At 41.5% G+C, this 20,921-nt stretch overlaps 1 protein-coding gene across 1 annotated transcript; it reads left to right on the top strand.

Moving 5' to 3' along the window:
* Window positions 1-6,923: 6,923 nt before the first annotated feature.
* r3hdm4 (R3H domain containing 4) lies at window positions 6,924-19,368 on the top strand. Its single transcript, XM_080771359.1, has 8 exons — window positions 6,924-7,106; window positions 8,699-8,856; window positions 10,652-10,779; window positions 12,155-12,269; window positions 12,946-13,031; window positions 13,157-13,242; window positions 15,364-15,419; window positions 16,681-19,368. The coding sequence occupies exons 1-8, from the start codon at window positions 7,060-7,062 to the stop codon at window positions 16,782-16,784; spliced, it is 780 nt and encodes a 259-aa protein (XP_080627485.1). The 5' UTR covers window positions 6,924-7,059; the 3' UTR covers window positions 16,785-19,368.
* Window positions 19,369-20,921: the final 1,553 nt, after the last annotated feature.

Raw genomic sequence — 20,921 nt, 5'->3', positions numbered from 1 at the left:
TGGTATAATGTCAGAGACTAACCTGGTAAAGATGACATGTTTCCGCCACGGCTTTCTCTCTCTTATGACTGTTGTTGGCTGTGTGTGGCCTTGACTGTAAACGCCTGTGGTCTCTGAGGCTGTTACTGTACCTCGAATGTGACAGGACAGGATTGACAGCATATCTTCACTTGCCCAGATTTATATTTCTCTCTCTCTTATCTCTCAAGGTATACCGGTATGATTTGTCATGGTTCAGATTTACAGTTTGTTACAGTTTGTTTGTTCTTCATTAATCATCTTTAGCATTGTATGTGTTACAGTATGTCAATGTAGAGAGCTTGTATACATCATGCAGTGTACAACTACTGCTGCTTTTACATCAATTATTGGTTTTGAAAACTGTATAGGCCTATACTAATTTATCACCCTGGCACAAAGTATTTTCAGATAGGGGTCCGCGACCAACTACAATTATGGGGTACCTTCTCCCTTGACATTTGTGCCATGTTACCTTGCACATTTTACAGACAACATTTTTACTCAAATCTTTAAATTCGGGGGGGGGGGGGGGGGGGGGGGGGGGGTATCTTGATATGTACAACCCCCACTCTGCTTTAAATGTCACAGGAAAACAACACAAAGTTATGAGGGTTGGTGAGGGCAGGAGCATGGACACCATTTAGATGCCAATACTTTTGTATAGTTTTTGTACTATAGTTTTCAAGTACACTGACATGTCTCTCAGCATACAGTAGGCCTACCTTGTCCTTAAGTCACCTGCTAAAAAATGTCTGAACTGCCTACATTCCTACACATTGAGTAGGAATGTACAGTAGTACACAGTGTACCGACTGCACCTCATACTTGGAATACTGTAGCAGTGAAGTGTTTCTGATTCAGGCTCCGATTGTGTGACTATATTTGTACACGTGGTTCATTGACACAACATGCTAATGTGGCGCTGGAAATGTACCAATATCAGCATACAGTAGTCAGTATATACCGCCATGCAGCGTGTAGGGGAGGGGCCACAGACAGCTCGTCAATATGACCACCCATGGCACCTGCACCCAATTAGAGGTTCTTTAATATTTTCCATATACTGTAGCTCTATAATGATTCACACTAAGGTCGATCGGTGGGAGTCTGGTGTATAGGCTCTCCCTAGAACAGGCAGTCTCTCGGGAGTGGCTTGTATGCTTCCAGAAAGGTGCATGGTGTAGCTGTGCATGGTCAAGGTCATGGCCTCTGGTGTTTCATGCAATATGTCGGTAGTGTTTGGGGTCTTTCATCAGATTAACACGATCAAAGTCCCCCGCAACAACCAGGGCAGCTTCCAAATGTGTCCGTGGCAACACTGATCCTTGGCCATGGCAATCTTTGATTGATAGATATAGATAGATAGATAGATAGATAGATAGATAGATAGATAGATAGATAGATAGATCTCAGGGAGGAGACACTGTTGTGCTTCAGCAAAATGTAAGGCCACTGGACTGCAGTCCATACGCTGGTGGTCTTTCCTACATAGGCGAGACCACAGGGACATGATTTGATAGTAGATACACAACATTATTTTGATTACAGGTAATGATCCCTCTAATTTTTATTTTCTTCCCTGTGTGAGAATGGTTATAGGTGGTGGACTTAGTAGTGAAATTGCACTGTGTGCAGGCTCCACATCTATAGTTCCCATCTGGGACATCTAGAAAAGTACCTTTTCTTAGGGGAGGTAGATCTGATTTTACCAATTACGTTTCTCAAATTTGGAGGGCGTTTGTATACCACCCTTGGGGGATCTTTGAATACATTACCTACTTGTGGGTCTGTACTAACTATATGGCAATGTTTTTTAATGATGCTCTCGAGTTCCTTGCCAACAGGAGAGTACTGCAGGAAACAACATGTACTGGTGTCGGTAGGTTTAGCCTGTCTTTTTGTGAGACACTCTTCCTGCGTGATATCTATATACTTATCTCTAGCTGATTTAATCCACTGTTCTGGGTAACCCTTTTGTCTAAATCTCAAGTCTAGTTCGTCTGCCTCATCGCTGCAGATTCTGCCGATCCGACTATATTGGCTGATTGGTAGACTTTTCTTTAGATGAGTAGGGTGGAAGGAATTGGCCTGAAGATAGGAACACTTTAAAAAGAAATGTAAAAAGTAAAGAATATGGTTCAAAAATATACTGCCCTAAGCTTTAAAAGGTGGCCTCCTGCGTTGAATAAATCCAACCTGGTGCATATGTTGTTGTTTCATATCTGTTGGTGTGTATTATATAATTTTTGGTTTCGTTCTGTAGTTCCTTTGGTTGTTATCTTGATTGTTCCTTATCTATCTTTTTCAGTTTTTCAGTTTAGTTGCTAGAGTTTACCGTACAAAAGGAAAACAATACAACAAAAGGAATAACGTTGGAAATGTAAATTAAGCCCACAGACCTAGTAGATAGGACTTGTGAGATATTTATTTGATGTACCGGTGAAATGAGTATAGATATACATGTACTGTATGTTTTAAAATGGTTTTAAAATGTTTTTAACACACCGCATGCCACCGTCATTCCACAAAGGCTAAACCAAGGCATTTGACAGTTTAAAACAGTTAAATTTATTTATGCATGGGTCAATTTGCAAATGCTGATCATTGAATCTGGATCTTAATATAGCCTATACAGTTTCATGTTTTTTATCTTCAGATATGGGAGTATTTTGAGGGTAAAGATCTTTTTCAAGTTTAAATTATACAGAATATACTATAATATAATACTCAATATGCATATGCTTGAATGTATTGCATACTTGAATATGGTCATGGTCTATGAACGTGTGTGTGTGTGTGTGTGTGTGTGTGTGTGTGTGTGTGTGTGTGTGTGTGTGTGTGTGTGTGTGTGTGTGTGTGTGTGTGTGTGTGTGTGTGCAAAAATACTGTATATGGTAGTAAATTATTTAAGATGTCTATTTTTTCACTTTTTGAATGTTCTTTGCTCCAGGAGTGAATAAAAACTGTTTCTGTGGGAAAAGGTAGTGGTGGGAAAGGATCTATAATATTATAATATAAAGCTTGTCATGTGGTTCTGGAAGATGAACGACTGACAATTTTAGAATCTGATCTCAGGTCAGAATGGGTTAATCAGACCAGTGTGTGTGTCCTAGTGGAGACCTCGTATGAATCTGATCTCAGGTCAGAAGTCTTAACTACTCCACCATGGATGATACTCCAGGTGATGAGTTGAGTCCAGGAGGTTCCTCTTGGTCAGAGACAGGATGGCTGGTGCAGCTTTGGAACCTTTACAGATCGGAGGAAGATCTCGCAGTCTGGCGCCCTCTACTGGAATAGCACGTACACTGCGTCCATTGTCTGGCACGGGCATCCCATCTTCTCTGTATGTTAAAACATCTTCATTTAAAGTCTGTATATATATTTTTTTCACATTCATTTCCACATAAACGTCTTTAAACACTAGGCCTACTTTAGTCGCGACTCGTGGGGTGCCTACACCGACACTCTTGCAAAAAAGAAGCAGGCATTGGAAATGTTAAATGGTGCATTTATATAGCACCTTTATCCAAGGTGCTTTACATAGATTGTGCATTACATTGACCCATTCACACACCGATGGCAGCGGAAACCATGCAAGGCACCAACCTGCACATCAGGAGCAATTAGGGGTTCAGTGTCTTGCTCAAGGACACTTCGACACTGACTCTGGGGGAGCCCGGGTTCGAACTATCCAGCCACTCTACCCCTGAGCCACCGCCGCCCCTATGTGTTCCGGGAATGTATGTATTTTTATTTATACATTAATACATCGTTTCTGAAAACATTGCTTTCCAAAATAAGTGTCCCATTTGTTTTGGATTCATACTTACGTGGTTTAAAATGAATGGATGCAACACAGTATGATTTTAAGGATATTTGCATGTGACAAATCACCATGCCCTACACAGAAGCATCAAACTGTTCTCTACATAATTAAGATGAGGCCCACTGATGCTGCTTGGTCACGTGCAACCAAGGACAAATAAAAAAAGGCATTATTAGTACCCTCCCTAATCCATGTGGCTGGTATAAAGTCACGCCCTGCTGCCTGCAGTAATGAATAGAATAGATATGACATTTATTTTATTTTAAGATGAAAGTGTACGGTAGGCTACTACGGTATTTGAATTGGTCAAACTATAGCAATAGAATGTTCCAGAGGAATCCTCCATATGCCCTAATGGTCGGAGATACAGTATGTAATGAAAGGAATGGTTAAGGCTGTATGCATATTTGTTTTTCTGAAAATGAACATGTCTTACTGTGCTATGTGGTGGGTGGTCGGACGCAGGCCTTCCCTCTGTGTCAGACATGTTAGAGTCTTGGGTTTGAGCAGCAGAGGGTCTTCTCCGGGACCTCCACGAGCCCACGACCATCTCTCCCGTCTCCCCCCCACTCTCTGGGTCACTCTCTGCAGCAGGGTGTCCAGGCTGGACAGAGAGATGTCAGGCAGACGGAACTCAGGAGACCTCTAGTGAGACGTGACACGCGTTGAGAGGGTTTAAAGGTCAAAATGTTCAAGAGGCATTTCATCTGAAAGCACGGCCCGTTTATTCTGCACGGAATCTCAAGCATGGTGAAACTATTACACATTTTTAAAAGGTTTTTGTTTGAGTAACAATGTACTTACTTACATACATAATACATAATACATACTAGTGTAGCAGAGTGGCTCACAACCTCGGCCTGATGGCCTAAAAGTCTAATATATATCCCCTGAGTCATAGGGATATCCCTTTGGATTAGTGGTTAAGATGTTGGCTTTCCATGCGGGAGACCTGCAGGGTTCAATTACTGGATGTATTTACTTTAAGTAAAATGATAATATGTACATTTTATTTTACATTGTAAATCTGCTTTCCTTTCATTGAACGTTCTGCCAAGAATAGAGACGCTATAGGCTTCGAGTGGTTAAAAGCAATGTATACTTAAAAACCATTTTGGGGCGGGAACCCCTTTTGGTGTTAGCATTATATATGTTATGCTTTAGCTATCGAAAAATAGCAGATCTACAAGCTCATAGCACGCCAGCTTGTGGGTCTGCTATTTTTGAAAAATCGAAGAACGGCTGACACAGAAACATAGCTTTTTCAGAAAACTGTCAGGATGTAGAAGACATTTATAGAATCTGATCTCAGGTCAGAATGGGTTAACTAACCCTTACACATCTGGAGTAGAAGGATCTGTCAGGGGGGCTAATCTCATGCACCAGCCCACTAATGCCTGCAGTCTCCGAAGCTACTAGCCCACTGGTGGATGGTGATCTGTCCGCACAGTGCTTCATGGTTCTCACTCTGGCAGGATCAACAGTCACAGCATCCGCGTCAGAATCAGACCCAACCACATGAGACAAAGGTATGGGAGGCAGAAGAAGAGGTGTGGTGGACTTGGATGCTGAGGCTCCTTCGAGCAGCACAGCAGGGGCTGGTTCGGTTTGACACACGGGTGGCAGATTCAGAAGCTTAATAGCTTCTGCAGAATCATCCGACACATCCAGGCCATGATGTGTGTGAGCGGCTGCTTCCCCTTCTGTGTCAGTGGACCGAGCGTCTTCTTCGAAGACGCCGCTACTCCTCCTCCTCCTCCGTTCATCTGAGCTGCTTATCGCGGCCTCTGGTGGTTGATCCTCCTCGCCTGGACCGTGGTCGTCGTCGACATCCTCTTCCTGTGCCTCCTCCTCCTCCAGGGGCCCCAGCTGGGGCTCTTCTACGGCTGAGGCCAGCACTGGCATCAGATTGACACAGATCCTCATCACGCGCCCGGATCTCTCGCATGTGTTGTTTACTGTGCATGTCGTTGCTGTTGTTGTTGTTGTCGTTGTTGTTGTTGTTGGTCTGTCTGATGTGGTAAAGGTGCACTTCTCCTTTGGCTTGATGGACTGTATCCAGTGGAAATACTTCACGCCCTCGTCTGCCCTCGTGCTGACGGTGCTGCAGGTCGCTGATGTTCTTCCAGTTTTCCTGCGGGTTTGTTGTCCGGCCTCCCGTTCCAATGGTCGTCCAAACATCTCTCAGAAACGTACATGTCTATAATAGAATTGACGTAAAAAAAAAAAGAGACACACACACACACCAGAAAAACACATTTCTTGGGCTGCTTGTTCTTTCAGCTTGTTCCCTCTGGGGCTAGAACTGGGAACAATTAGACAAGTATTTGTCTGCTTGCCTGTTGAAGTGGGGGGGAGGCCTATTAAACAGTCTGTTGTAGCAACAGACTAGCCTACAACCGTTTTATGATGCTGAAGATATATGTATGCCTTCTGCTGTTGCACATTAGAGGCAGCGGTGGGCGAATGGTTTGCGGAGCGCTCTTGATACCGGAAGGTCGCCAGTTCGAATCCCCGGACCGGCACGTTAAAGGACCGGCACGTTAAAATGACCACTGTTGAAGTGCCCTTGAGCAAGGCATTGAACCCCTACCATGAAATGTTCTATGAGCAGGGCTGGCTGTAAACAAGCATCTCGAGCTTAGTCCACTTCCCTGGGTAAACAAAGAACTTTGACACTGCTGTTGACCTGAAAATAGTACATTTTCAGGTCAGGAATCTCAGGATACCGATTCCATCCAATCAGATGGACACATTTGGAGTGTGTGTGTGTGTGTGTGTTTATTTATTTATTGTTTTATTTTTGAGGGGCTCCCTCCTCCATGTTTGAACTTTAAATGCCATTAACAATAAAGAGAATTGAATGTTTGTTTTGTCACAGTTTGTACATCACCATTACGTCACCTAATCAACTAATTAATTAATATTATTTGGTTGAAATCTTGATCCCATACTCGGGAGCGGGAGGAACATTTAAGGCAGAGCTATTGGCTGTACGGTTGCCTTGACAACAGTCGTCCTGCCGGGCTATGGGATCTAGACGCTACCCTGCCCTTTTTGTTTGCTTTGGAGAAGAGCTAAAAAGAGCCAGTGGTGCTGATCTGGAAAACAACGTTCCTTTCCTTCATATTACAATAGTTTGTAAATGAGCCTTTACATGTTTTGAAAAGCCCAAACATTGCGTTAATTCGGCTTGTCGCTCGCGCTGTAAGATGGTTGTTCTGACTAATAACAGCAATGAAGAACAGGATATTAATATGTGAGTGGAAATAACGAGTCCTGTAGTCAGCTAGCCTTTAGCATGTACCTTTAAACTTGACATAGCCTACTGGGTTTGTTGTTATGCAGTGTTAAGCCAGTCATTACTAGTCATTAAGTCATTAAGATCACCTGATAAAGTGCATATTTTTGTATTTTGGGATTGCCCTTGATAGTCGTTTAGCTGCCAGTGAGTTAATTTAAATGGACTAAATGGTTGGAGTAGTTTACAGCTAACCTGATAGCCTGCATAGCAATTAATGTTCTGGCATGTTTTGCAGCTTAGCAACCCATCTGGTTATACATAGATCATTACAATGTGTGATAGCTTTAAATATCTATTCATATTAAGTTGCAGAAATATGTGATCTTGCAGTAGTGAAGTGTACAGGGCTATATTTATTATAGGGATTTGTCATGGCAAGAGACACGAGCTTTTATGTACAGTAGGCCTTTACACAATAAAATATATTGATTGCATTGAACAGGCAAAAAAGAAAGAAAGAAACATCTTTTTGCATGTTAATGTAAACACCTCGTTAATTATGTCGTTACCAGCCTGCAGGAAGAGGGCTAAATATGGCATGAGCAGACCCAGCTCCAGTAGCCAATCACACTGCAAGATTTCCCCGTGGGGCGGGGCTTCTATGTAAAACCGACTGACCCACTTTTAGTTTTCATGAATACACATCATGCAGTATGCAAAGTACCACTGCTGGAAAGGAATACTTCATTTATTTAAGTACTGTGCTATAGTATACTGTGCTAAGTACAATAGTGACGTCTATTTCCTTCTTTATATTATACTGTACACACTGCATCTCATTTGAGCAGTTATATTAACCACTTTGAACGCATATCCCTGATTTGGCCATGTCATGATGTCATAGGTGAAAATGTTCAAAATGTGTTCAAAAATAGAATGCAATGTGTTGAGCTTGCAGAGGTGCTGTTTTTGCACAACACCACTGTACTGTACGACAACAAAGTACTATGAAAATGATGATGGACATATTATTTGTAATGGTCAGTGGTGGGCTTTCAAAAATATGTACTACTGTACTATAGTGAGTATAAAATTGACTGGGCAACTTTTAAGTTGTACTTCTCTTATTTGACTATACACTTTGACTGGAGTACTACTGGGTATTGACTGTGCCATGTCCAGCACTCACTGTGTCTCTGACTGGTAACTAATAATAACCCATTTAGGACGGATTCTAAAAGAAAACACTTCTAAATCCTAAAAGTTTTCTGAAAAACCTGTTTCCATGTCAGTGGTGCTCAACCTTTACCATGTCAAGGACTCCCAGAATTGTCTGTATTTGGCCGCGGACCCCCACCTGAAAATGTGTTATTCCAGGGACCCCCCCCAGCAGCAAAAAAATTAGTTAAAACGTTAGCTCTGAAGATTTGAGCCACATTTTCACGATTATTTCAAAAATAGCATTATCTACAAGCTCATAGCGCGGCAGATCTGCTATCTTTCAACAGCTAAAGTATAACACAATCCCTTAAAACGCCACCAAAAGAGGTTCCAGTCCAGAATGGGATAATGAAGCCGTTGTTCTTGTTGTTGTTTTTGCTGTGCAGCCTGATAGAGGAGCGCAAGTGCTCGTCTCTGCCCTGCTCTCCGGCCAAGCGGGTGTCCCCCGCCAAGAGGAAGCAGTTCTTCATCAACCAGGCCGTCCGTAACTCTGAGCTCACTCCCAGAGCCAAGGGCAGGAAGAGCCTCCGCCGCCAGGAGAACAGTGAGATGGCCTTTCTTTTTTCCCCTCAAACCAGTGTTGTTTTTGGCAGCAAATTTCTATTTTAGTTTTAGTCATAGTCTTTGGTCACTGAAACTTCATTTAGTTTTAGTCACCTGGAAATGTCTTGGTGTTAATCTAGTTTTAGTCGACTAAATCTACAGTTGATTTAGTCGACTAAAAGGTATTTTGGCGGGTCTTGATGCCGTCGTAATGAGTGTTTTTAGTTACACTTGCTGAAAATAGCCGATCTACGAGCTCACAACGCGTCGATCAGCTATTTTCAGCATGCAACCAAGTGTAAAATGACTTATATTGGATCTCTTGTCCACTAGTCCCTTCCTAACATTTTAGTCTAGTTTTTATTTGACGACGAAATTGTCAGTATATCTAGTCTTAGTTTTAGTCATCGTGGCTTAGTTTTCATTTAGTTTCCATTTGTTTTTGTCAGTGAAAATAGGTAGTCGACGAACATTCTTCGTCTTAGTTTTAGTCGACGAAAACAACACTGCCTCAAACCAACGTGGGGGAATCAACTAAACCAAGTGGTTTTCAACCCTATTCAAATCAACGCCCGTTATTTATTCAGCATTTGAGCCACGGACCAACATTTGATGAGTTTTATAGCCTCTCAGACGCCAAATTAAAGCATATTTTGTTATCGTTGACACACTGTTGGCAAATGTTGATCAAAATAACAATTATTCTACATTCTCTAATTGTACTGTAGACTTCATTTGGTGAACTCTATCATTTAGCCGGGGACCACCTGGAACCAATCTACAAACAGTGAAGCTTTAAGATTGGTATTCTTTTTTAAATAGATTATTTTATTAAAAATCGATCTAAATGAGTTTCAGTGTGACTGACCTTTTCTGTTTATCCTTATATCGCCATCAAATGAAATCAACCTTTATTTATATAGCACATTTAACACAGCCAAAATTGACCAAAGTTGCTTCACAGGATTTTCTTTTTTTTTAAATAAAGATGTCAGAACATCTACTTGATGTTCTTACACAAGTAGAACAAGGTACCATAGGAAGGTACAATAGGAATACGTAAAACAAATTAAAATCAGATACGATTGTTTTTTAAATAAAGTCACCCAATTGACTTTGATGTGTTTTGGGTCACCAGGGGCCTAATTTATACTTTACTTTGCCCATGACTTTTACACGGTATCATCTAAATCTGTATTTTATATGTCCTAATTAGAAAGTAGAAAATGTAATAAAATAAGTACTAAACCGTAAAAAAAAAAAGCCCCATTAAAAGCCAGGGAGAAAAGGTGTGTTTTAAGTAGGGACTTAAAAACAGTTTAAGTGCCAGAAACGTTAAGACGAGTTGAATCCAATTATCCTCACAATTTTGTATATTCTTTTTTTTTCTTTTAGATTCTTATTTTTTTTTTAAATATATATCCATATTTTGAAAATTATTCTAATCTGGTGTACAGGTGATGACATGTACATTACATGCATAATAGAATTACATTTTAATTACCAGCTTAAACTGGTGACTGCCAGGTGGCACTGAATTAATCTCGAAGGGGGGGGGGGGGGGGAGGTTGTTCCATAGCTCTGGGACCGCCACCGCATAAGCGCCATCACCACCTCTCTTGTTCTGAGTGTTATAGGGTTGTTGGCACGGTCGGCAGTGCACCATCACACAGAAACAGTAATGCAAAAACAACAACAATAAATAAAATGAACAATATAACCTTGAATTGACTCTGCGTCTGATAGCATTGTGTCCACAGGAGGGACTAAATCATGTTTTTGTGTCCTTGGAACAGCGCGCTTCCTCACCAACCTCCTGGAGAGAGATGAGTGTTCTACCAGAGAGGAGCTGGAGGTGTGCACTAGCAACCCCGCGCTGCCCTCCATCTTCACCGAGGCCTGCACCAACGAGAGCTACGCCGAGGCATGACAACCCTTCTAAACAACCTCAATGTTTATATACCGGCTTTGAACTCATTAAGACCTGAGGCCGATTCTACAAAATGTCTTCTAAATCCTATAAGGCTTCACTCACACCTTTTCGATCTAGCATACAACATTGATGCATGCTAGAGATGTAAACAAAGGGTAAGTGTCATGGCCGCCCCAATGTATTTCCAATGGAAGTCACGTGGTTTGACACAACATTTGTGTCGTAGGGCTTTCGGCTGTGTTCTTTCGACTGCAACCCTCATACAACAAAAATGTTGTGTCAAACCATGTGACTCTCATTGGAAATGCATTGCGAGCTTGCATCAGTAAACAAGACTCATGCGTCAGCTATACATCAATCTGTTGTGAAGGTGTGAGTCAGGCTTAAGAGTTTTCTGGAAAAACGTGTGTCAGTGGTGCTCAAAACCTTTTCATCAAGGACCCCCCTTAAATGTATTTGGCCGCAGACCCCATCTCAACATATTTTGTTCCAGGGACCCCCAGAAGCAAAGATTTGGATAAGAAATGATCGCTTTAAAGGAATATATGCACAAATCTTCACGATTTTCCAAAGATACAGATCTACTAGCCTGTAGCACGGCACAAGCTTGTAGATCTGCTATTTGTTTTAATAGCCAAAGAAGTCGAAAATGACACCTGGTTTTAATGGGTTAGCCACAAATGTTATACATTGAAAACTAAAAAATATAGAAAATTGCAGATCTACAAGCTCTGTCTACTCATTCTTTGAACAACAATGCATGTTTGTGAGCTGTGAGTTTTTAAAGGACCACTTCACCACTTTTCAACCTACCTCACTAATGTTCATGATAAAATGCCACAATCTTTTTCTACTCAGTCAGTCTCTCATATGAAGGCTGTGGGGCAGTTCAGATGATAAACAAGATTGTTTTGGAAAAATATTTAGCTTTTTATTATCGTGAGAACGTTGGCTTCCATTTTCGCATTGCAGCTTTTCAGGAATAGAAAGCCTGCCGTTTCTATTAGCTTGGTTTCCCCATCGATGATGTCACTGGTGGACGGGTTTCTGAACTGCCCACAGCCTTCCTATGAGACACAGAAGACTGAGTAGAAAATAATTGTGCCATTTTATCATGATCATTAGTGGAGGACCAATTACCGGTATACCGTATGAAGAGAAGTTGAAAAGTGGTGAAGTGGTCCTTTAACGCTTTTTGGAAAATGTTCACTTATAACGACGTGGGCAAAATTAGGGACACCAAGTTGTTAAAGGCCACATTTAATTGTTTTTACGCTAAGGGGAGCAAACCAAATACTAGGATTATTGAAATGGGGTGGAAATACCCCTTCTTAAACGCGCTGTGACCTTTGACCTCTGAACGCAGCTGTGGAACGACTTCATGAACCGTTCCGGAGAGGAGCAGGAGAAGCTGCTGGCACTGCTGGAGGAAGACGCCAAGAGGAAGAACCACACCACCGGGGACCAGGAGCCCAGGGCTGGTGAGAGAACACACCATTCTGACCTGAGATCAGATTCATACGAGGTTCCCACTAGGACACACACTGGTCCGATTAACCCATTCTGACCTGAGATCAGATTCTATAAAAAGGTCAGCCGTCCGGCTGGCTCGGTGCCCAGACGGTTGGGCTAGCCATCCGGGGCCGAAGAGGTGGGTTTGGAGGGTTTGGAGGATGGAGGGTTCTCAATTATTATTATTCAATATATATCCGTGATTCCGTGTTGACGTCCTGTCTGTTTTAAATTATTATAATAATGAGAACACGCTTTAAATTATTATAATAATGAAAACACACATGACATATAATATATGTTGGTGGCTTCAGTGTCTTGCTAAGGACCCATTCTGAACGGGAACCCATTTTGGTGTTAGCATCATGTTATGCTTTAGCTATTGAAAAATAGCAGATCTACAAGCTCATACGAGCTTGTAGGTCTGCTGTTTTTGAAAAATCGAAGAACGACTGACATTTTTATAGAATCTGATCTCAGGTCAGAATGGGTTAATCAGACCAGTGTGTGTCCAGTGGAAACCTCGTATGAATCTGATCTCAGGTCAGAATGGGTTAAGACAACAATAACCCTGGGGGGAGACAGTAATCACATTCACAAAGTGTGAAGATCAAGTTGACGTTGAAGATCTTTTGTTCTCCACAGTCAATCCCACCTTCATCGCCCAGGAGTGCTTCCGGAGGATCGACCGCAGGCTGCGGGCGACGCTCAAGCGCAAGCAGGTCCCCATGGTGGGTATCGGGCATCGGCTCACGACGCTAAGAGAACTTCAACGTCATCATCGTCGATGGCGATGGCCGTCCCCTTTAGTAGTGTGAGTGTGACTGACCTTGGCCTTCATCTCCTCTGTTCTCAGGGGACCCTGGAGGGGCTGGAGGGAGACGTGCTGAGCTTCTTCATGGCTCAGCCGCGCTCCGTTTACACCACCAACCTGGGCAGCAGGTAAATTAACTCTCTCAAGTTCAAGTTTATTGGTCATTTTAAAAATACACACACCTTATACAATGTATTCAGGGTTTTCTTTTTCTTTTTTTTTTTACCAAAAGGGAGTGTTTGGCAGAAGCCTCAGCTTATAATGCCAGCCCTTTTAATATTCTGAAAATAGCTATAGAAAGGATGAAAATACAAAATAAAAATAAAATAAAAAAACAGACAGAAAAACAAAACATAACAAAACAATAACAAGACAAAACAAAAAACAACAACATACAAACAAAAAAAACGGAAATAATAATAATAATAATAATAATGATGGTAATGATAATGATGATGATAATAGTAATAATAATAAACATAAAGTAGGAAGGAGTATTTTGGTTATACTTTTATGATATCAATCCACTTTTATCTGAGCCTACTCTGAGCCTACTATGTCAAGCTCACGATGCTTGTAGATCGTCTATTTTTGGTAAAGATATTATTTGTATACAGGGGTAAAAAAGGAGTGGGCCTAGTATTATATAGACCCCTAGTGGTCAAGGGTTTAAGAGTTGGGGAAAGCACAATGACTTAAACTCAAATTGCGGTAAGATATATTTAAGCTTAGCCGCAATTTGCAACTCTAGATTTTTTTATAATGGGATGAATCTAGAGTTGCAATACCCTCCATTGACTCCCCACTCATCCAATTTGGTTTGCGATCTGCTTCTCTTAAACAACGTTAAACTCACCAACATTGCAGCTGTAGTCCAAGCTTGAATTATCCTCTTTCAATCTGCCGAGCTTGTTTTTCATAAAAATCCACCGTAGAGATGTTATGAGCTACTTTCTGTCAAGACATCCTCTGCAAGTGATTCTTTTTCCAAGTGTTGCAGTTCGGAAGCACTCGTTTTTATTAACGGGTCGCGCTGCTGCCTCCTGCATTATGTGCAAATTCGAAACAGGTGGAACGCAGGGCCGTTCAGTGACATACGACGAGTGCTTCCAAACTCAAGGACTTAAGGAAACAAATCACCTGCACAGAATTTCTTGACAGAAAGTAGCTCATAACATATCTACGGTGGATTTTTATGAAAAACAAGCTCGGCAGATTGAAAGAGGATAATTCAAGCTTGGACTACAGCTGCAATGTTTGTGAGTTTAACGTAGTTTAAGACAAGCAGATCGCAAACCAAATTGGATGAGTGGGGAGTCAATGGAGGGTATTGCAACTCTAGATTCATCCCATTATAAAAAGATCTAGCGTTGCAAATTGCAGCTAATTTAAGATGTAACATCTTGTGGGAGATAACTTCATGTTTGATAACTTCAACTTTATTCTTTGTGTTTTCTAGGGTTGAAAGTGCTTTAAATGGTAGCTTTAAATTTGAGCTTTTAGTCATCTTGTCCTGTTTTATTGCTCACTATCACTATCAACATTTCACTGCATTTTAGAAATGGTACTTGTGACTAGGGTTGGGATTCGTTAGGATTTTAACGGTTCCAGATCCTTCCCGGATCCCTCTTAACGGTTCCGGTTCCTAACGGTTCCCTTAACGGTTCCCTTAACGGATCCTAATATTATTTATTTACCCTTTTTTCTGACTTTTCTGATTATGCTTATATTATAACTAACCTAACCAAGTACATAATAAACACAAATTCATTCATTCAAATTATTGAAAATGCACTTTACAATTATGAGGTGGCACTATTATTTAAACTTCACCACCAGCAGCAGCTAGCCACCACAACAATATCATTGTTGCAATTTGTACTGTATATTGCAATGTGTACTGTATATTAAATATACAGTACACAATAATGATATTGTTGTAGTGACAAATGCACAATGCGCTGAATGCACAGAACAGTGGGCGTATCCTCCCCCCCGACCCCACTCACTCATGTAGGTGGGGTGACGTCACCACAGGCTCTGCTTGCATGCATGCACAGACACAGCGGAGCTAAATGACGACTGATGAGAACCGTTTGGGGAACCGTTAATACGAAAACGATGGAACCGGCTCCGGATCCGCAATGTCGGAACCGGGTCTGAAATGGACCCGGTTCCGAATCCCAACCCTACTTGTGACGAATAAAGATTGATTGATTGATGTGATGTTGTCTGTGTTTGTCAATCAGCTTTGAGAGACTGCTGCTCCATGCCATCTGCCAGTACATGGACCTGGTTTCAGCAAGTCAGTATCTATACTCATTTCACATATCTGGAGAATGTATTGAATGTTTTACATAGCTATAATAAATGTATGACACATTGCACGGCTATTGGTTCAACATTCGAACGCGTGTCAATTTTCATCTTTATAGGCCAAAAAAATGTTCAAGCTTTTTATTTTATGGCAAAAATCAGCAGATCTACAGGCTCGCTCACAATGCATTTAAGTATTTTCAGAAGTAAAAACAAAAAGTCAGAACCAGAAAATCGCACAATTGACTGTTTTCATCGTCATCATTTTTCGACCGCGGTCGAGATCATGGATTTCACAACGCCACGCCAGACTTTCCCGTCCTTCATTGCCATCCCCAGTTCCTGCTTACTGATGAATGTGTCCCTATAGCGATGACATCGGGGGAACGACAGTTTTCTACCTCTGGTTTGCTTTGAGGCAAGGATTCCAGAGAAGAAGGGAGGGAAGCATTGTGCTTCAAAGTATAAAATATATCTTATAAGTGTAATCACACGTAGTGTAGCATCATGCAGCGTGTCAGTCGTGTGTGACACTTAACCCCTCTTTTAGACGGCGACCATCTCCAGATAAAACGTCAAAGTCCCGTTGCGTTCTCATTTTTTAATTGACCCTTTACACGAGAAAACGCACACTTTCTGAAAACGCTATAACGTCGCTAGGTGGCGGTAACAGGCTGCCAAATAGACCAGTCACCCACGTACAAGAAGAAGAACCCCTTCACGCAAACCCAGAGCATGCAGGCAGAGCGCACCGCGGGATGGTTATATATTTTATAATACATTAGGCTACATAAACGCGGCTGCCGCCTATCACAGGGCTTTTTATTTACATCATGGTTTTACATTCACCATCGCTGATGAGCAGCGCTTTGTAGGCGAGGAGGGAGGCTTGTTCAGGAACTCCATTATATCATAGCCTATATATATATATATATATCTATGTATGGCTCTGCATTATTGTAATAAACATATGCGCTGTGAGCCCAACGTGAGCCACGATGTCATAAGTTTTGCAGATTCACCGATTTGCCTGTTTACACGGAGAAAAGGGATAAAACGGCGTTCTCAAAGATTTCCACTCTAGGGAGGTGGTTTCACTTTGTTGCGTTTTCACCTCCTGAAAACACCGTTCTCGTCTCTAAAGGGAGCAAACGATACTTTATTTTGCCGTTTTCTATGAACACCGTTCTCGTGTTTAAAGACCACCTAAAGTAACATCGGTCGGTTGGTTGGTTGTGTCCGTCTTCTAGGCTCCGGCTCTAAGGGCGCCCGGAAGACCGAGGTCTTGAACAAACAGGACCAGTTCCTCCCACCCAATCCCCTGCTGTCCGTCTACCTGGACCAAATGAGCTGAGAGGGCAGGACGCTGCTGAGAGCCAATCCACTGCCATCCCGTCCGTCTGTCTGTCTCTCCCTCTGCTTTTCTGACTGAGGTACAGACAGGTGAAATACAGCTTCGGTACAGGTTGTGTGTGTCCTCTCTTCCATTCTGTGTAGTCTGTATAATCCCCGTCAACCCCCTTGGACCCCCCCCTTGTCAATGTGCCAACTGGAATCTCACTTTTGAAACACTTTCTTTGGGTCATTTCCCCACGTCTGCTCCCCACGCCCCAGACAGTTTTTTTTTAAGTTGCTTTATTCAATATTTAGAATATCGATTTAGTTATTTCATGCATGGACTTACAGGGCTCCCTGGTGGTACAACATTACATTACAGAAAATATTAGAATAATAATTAAATAACTAGTGGGAAAATTAATTTATCCTCGTTCATTAGATTTTAGGACAATATCAGTCCCCAGAAGAAGGGACTGACATCAATGAGTATACAAAACATGGTTAACATGGAGTTTGATGTTGAATTGGCTTGCGTGTTTGATCAAATTAATATCGGACATCTAATCAAATGTAAATAAGCAACATAAAATGTGTCTCCGGTGCACACAAAGGAGGCAGAGTAGACATGCAAATGACCCCAAAAGTGTCTCAAAGTGACATTCTGCTATAAGTGGGCTTTCTTTAATTGTGAAAATAATGCTATAGCAATGCATTGGTGCTAAGATAAGCGTGAGGCGGGATGAATTGGAACTAGTCCACTGTGCAGACATATAGGGCTCCATTTTCGTCACCGCTAAACCCCTTATCCCTAAACTTCTTTGCCTTTTTCTCTTTGCTATTTTGCAAAACATTTTTGAAATAGATAAAATGGCCAGTCTACAAGCTCACAACGTATCAATGTAGATTGGCTAGTTGAACTATTCAAAAATGTTTTTCAAAATAGTAAAAAAATAAGGCAAAGAAGTTTAGGGATAAGGGGTTTTGCGGTGACGGAAATGGAGCCCCTAGTGTATGTACACACATGGTGTTTTTTGTTTCTTGACCCTTTTTCCAATGAAAAACACAAAGTGTAGGCCCCTCCAAAACATGAAAACAAGTTCAGATAAAGGTAAAGTGCTAAATATTATGAATATATTCACTCAAAAGGTACTGCTTTCCCTGCAAACAACAAAGCACAATGTGTGTGTGTATATATATACACCTTAAATCAGTATAGGATTTGTATAAAATGACATTGTTGTGAGACATACATACATCAAATCACAAGTCTGTCCTCAAGCACAGGCACAAGGCCAGTTAATGTCTGTCTTTTATTAAGGATATAAAATAATAAGAATCTCCATCTGCTTAATAATATAACATGTTTGTGCAGATATGAGGTTTTTCTTTTAAGATAATCTTGTGGGAATAGTTCTCCGCTAGCTAGCTAGCTAGCTTTCTTTGATCTGGGTAATTTATAGACTTAAGGTAAGTTCTCAATTAGGTTTACTGTCATTATAGATGTGTTGTTACGCTAACTAAGTCTTTCATTGGAAAAATCTACTAATCATTCATATTTCAATATGAACAGAATACATGTAATGTTTCAAACTGTGGAAAAGTTAATCAATTTTGAATTTAAAGACCCCAAAAACTGTGTTCCAAACAAGTTAAAATTTGAAAGCACTTTTCCAGTTAACATACTGTAAACAACCCCCGGACAAGCAGCACTTACAGTATGCCTTATAAATCAATATGGCAACTTTCTACACATTTATATAAATGTATATTATTTATACATTCGTACTGTCTAGCTTTTGTGAAATGCTTATTCAGGTCATGTAAAAAAAATCTCATCTTCATAATTTCTTTTGTACAGTCGACTACGGTCTGATGAAACTTGACATGTCAGTGCTTTTTAAAATTAACTTAAAAGTAGTTTTTTTTTTGTCAACAACCAAAGTTTGCGTGCGTGCGACGTGCGTGTGTGTCACTGTGCATGCGTGTGAGTGTGGGTTTCTCAGGCTTTTTAGCGTCTCACTCGGAATGTCATTTTGTAACTGTCACGCGCGGTGGCATCGTTTTTCTTTGTAATGTATGCATTTTTGAAAGACAAAAGTTACTGACAATAATCTCTGCCTGCCGTGTTTACCTGTCTGACAAAATAATATCGTGCCGTAAATACAGGGCTTATAATGATGGATGTATGTATTATGCTAATGTTAAAGCTTTATTATCCTTTTAGAAGATGGACGTCTTATGTTTATTTTAATCACATAAACCCTAGCCTTCCCTTCCCTATTTTGGGGTAAAAGAAAATGGCGGAAATAGCCGAACTATACCAGCTCAACAAAGAGATTTGTTGTAGATAGAAATATTAGCAGACCTAGTATTGAGCCCTGTGTGGGGGGGTCAACTATAGGGTTTAAGTGGTTAAAACACGTGAGCGTACATCACCACATATTTATAATCGCACAATAATAAGTACAGAGGTACAGCAATGTTGCCTCATTATTTATACGACAACGATGTGTGACACTGTGTTGTGTTTTGCTTTCTTTATGAGTGCCGAAAACGTGTCTGAAACAAACACTTTTAATAAATGTGCGTTCGACGCCTCAGTGAACTCATCTTTATAGTTGGATGAATGAACAACCGTATACGTGTCTTGTTTATCATTTCTGTCATTTCTGAACAACCAGTCTGTAGACGTTTTTGTAGTCCACATACATAGATTTTCTTCTAGATTATTCAAGAGTTTCAAAAACAGGACATTAGCCAATCTACAAGCCCCCACAACGTTGCGTAATGCGGCCCATTGCGGTCTTGTAGATTCACTATCCGTTGTAGGAGAAGTACTGTAGATGGGGCTTAATGTTGTGTGTGTGAGTGTGCATGCATCTGTGTGGGGGGTCTCTCAGCTTTTCTCTGGTGTGTACTGTATATAGTGAGCTCCCAAGTAAAAAGGTTAGGAACCACTGCCGTTTTTTTCTTCATGGTTATAAAATCAATTCCCAAAATGTCTTCATTCCTCGTCGGAACCACATGTCGAGGCAAAGGGCCCCCGCCCACGCTGGCACCAGTTCGCTCGGTGTCCATATCTGACTCTCATTACCATGTGCTAATATGTCTCAATGTAAAAGGAGAGTGACGGTCACAGTGGAGCGATTAACAAACAGTTGTCATGTGACAGGTGCCATACGGTGTGTGTGCAATAGTCCAAATAACTTGGGCAACATGTGGACACAGTTGTTGGCTGGTGATAAGATGCAACAGGATGTGTTGTCGAAAGCACATTAGCATGGATTAAAGTTCTCATGCAGTCACACAACCGATTTAAGTCATTTGGATTCCGTGGAAGACATGGGAGGCATGTTGTGCAGCAAAGAATAGCCGATCTACAACCTTGAGAGCTTGTATAAAAAAAGTAAAAACCTAATGATGGTCTCAGATATTTCATATGTAAAAGCATCTGTGATTTCGTCACCTTGTTGACGGTAATGTAGAACAAAGACGCTGTTCCCAGCCTTTCTGGATCAGAGCTCACTTGAAAGTCATTATCTATGTTAAGAGGGTTCTATATATGTTCCCCGATCACAACACTAAATCTAACCATTTAAGGTAAGTGGGGATCACCCTCTTTCACCCGTCCATCTACAAAACTATGATTGCCAGAATAATTGTCATTTTAGAATACTAGAGCGGTGCCCGTTGGGCACTGGCCTAACCCAGATATTATGCGTTGGAGGAGCCTCTACAGCGGTGCCCATATATGGAGATCTTTGTCAGGGATGCCCAATTATTTAGTCTATGCAGTCAGAACAATTCTTTGTCAGGCATGGAGTCTGGCCCGGGCAGAGGCCTTTTGTGGCCCGGCAGAGGCCTTTTGCGGTGGTTCTGGACAACCGTGGGTCCGACCGACTCGACACCGGGCACTGCACTCCCTGTGGGGGTGTGGGACGCGTGTGTCGAATTTGAAGTCGGTGGGGCGAACGGTTCTCGAGTTACGTGGATTACAGACGTACGGACCTACAGAGACTTGGTGCATTTAGAGTTAGATAATGTTATTATGGGCTCAATCTCATAGGCACATTACACATACACCCATGGGTTGTTCTCATTTCTGACCACTAGATGGGGCTCTTATACAGAGAAATATGGCACATAACCTGAC

The sequence above is a fragment of the Protomyctophum bolini genome (genome assembly GCF_963924005.1).
Source record: "Protomyctophum bolini genome assembly, chromosome: 8".
NCBI lineage: Eukaryota > Metazoa > Chordata > Actinopteri > Myctophiformes > Myctophidae > Protomyctophum > Protomyctophum bolini.
The sequence above is the reverse complement of the archived record's forward strand: the minus strand, read 5'-3'. Positions and strand labels throughout refer to the sequence as shown.

Excerpts from the sequence above, each read along its gene's own strand:
- r3hdm4 (XM_080771359.1), top strand. The coding sequence starts at position 7,060 with ATGGTTGTTCTGACTAATAACAGCAATGAAGAACAGGATATTAATAT. Across the intron at positions 8,857-10,651 it reads CCTCCGCCGCCAGGAGAACA|CGCGCTTCCTCACCAACCTC; the intron begins GTGAGATGGCCT and ends TCCTTGGAACAG. Across the intron at positions 10,780-12,154 it reads CCAACGAGAGCTACGCCGAG|CTGTGGAACGACTTCATGAA; the intron begins GCATGACAACCC and ends CTCTGAACGCAG.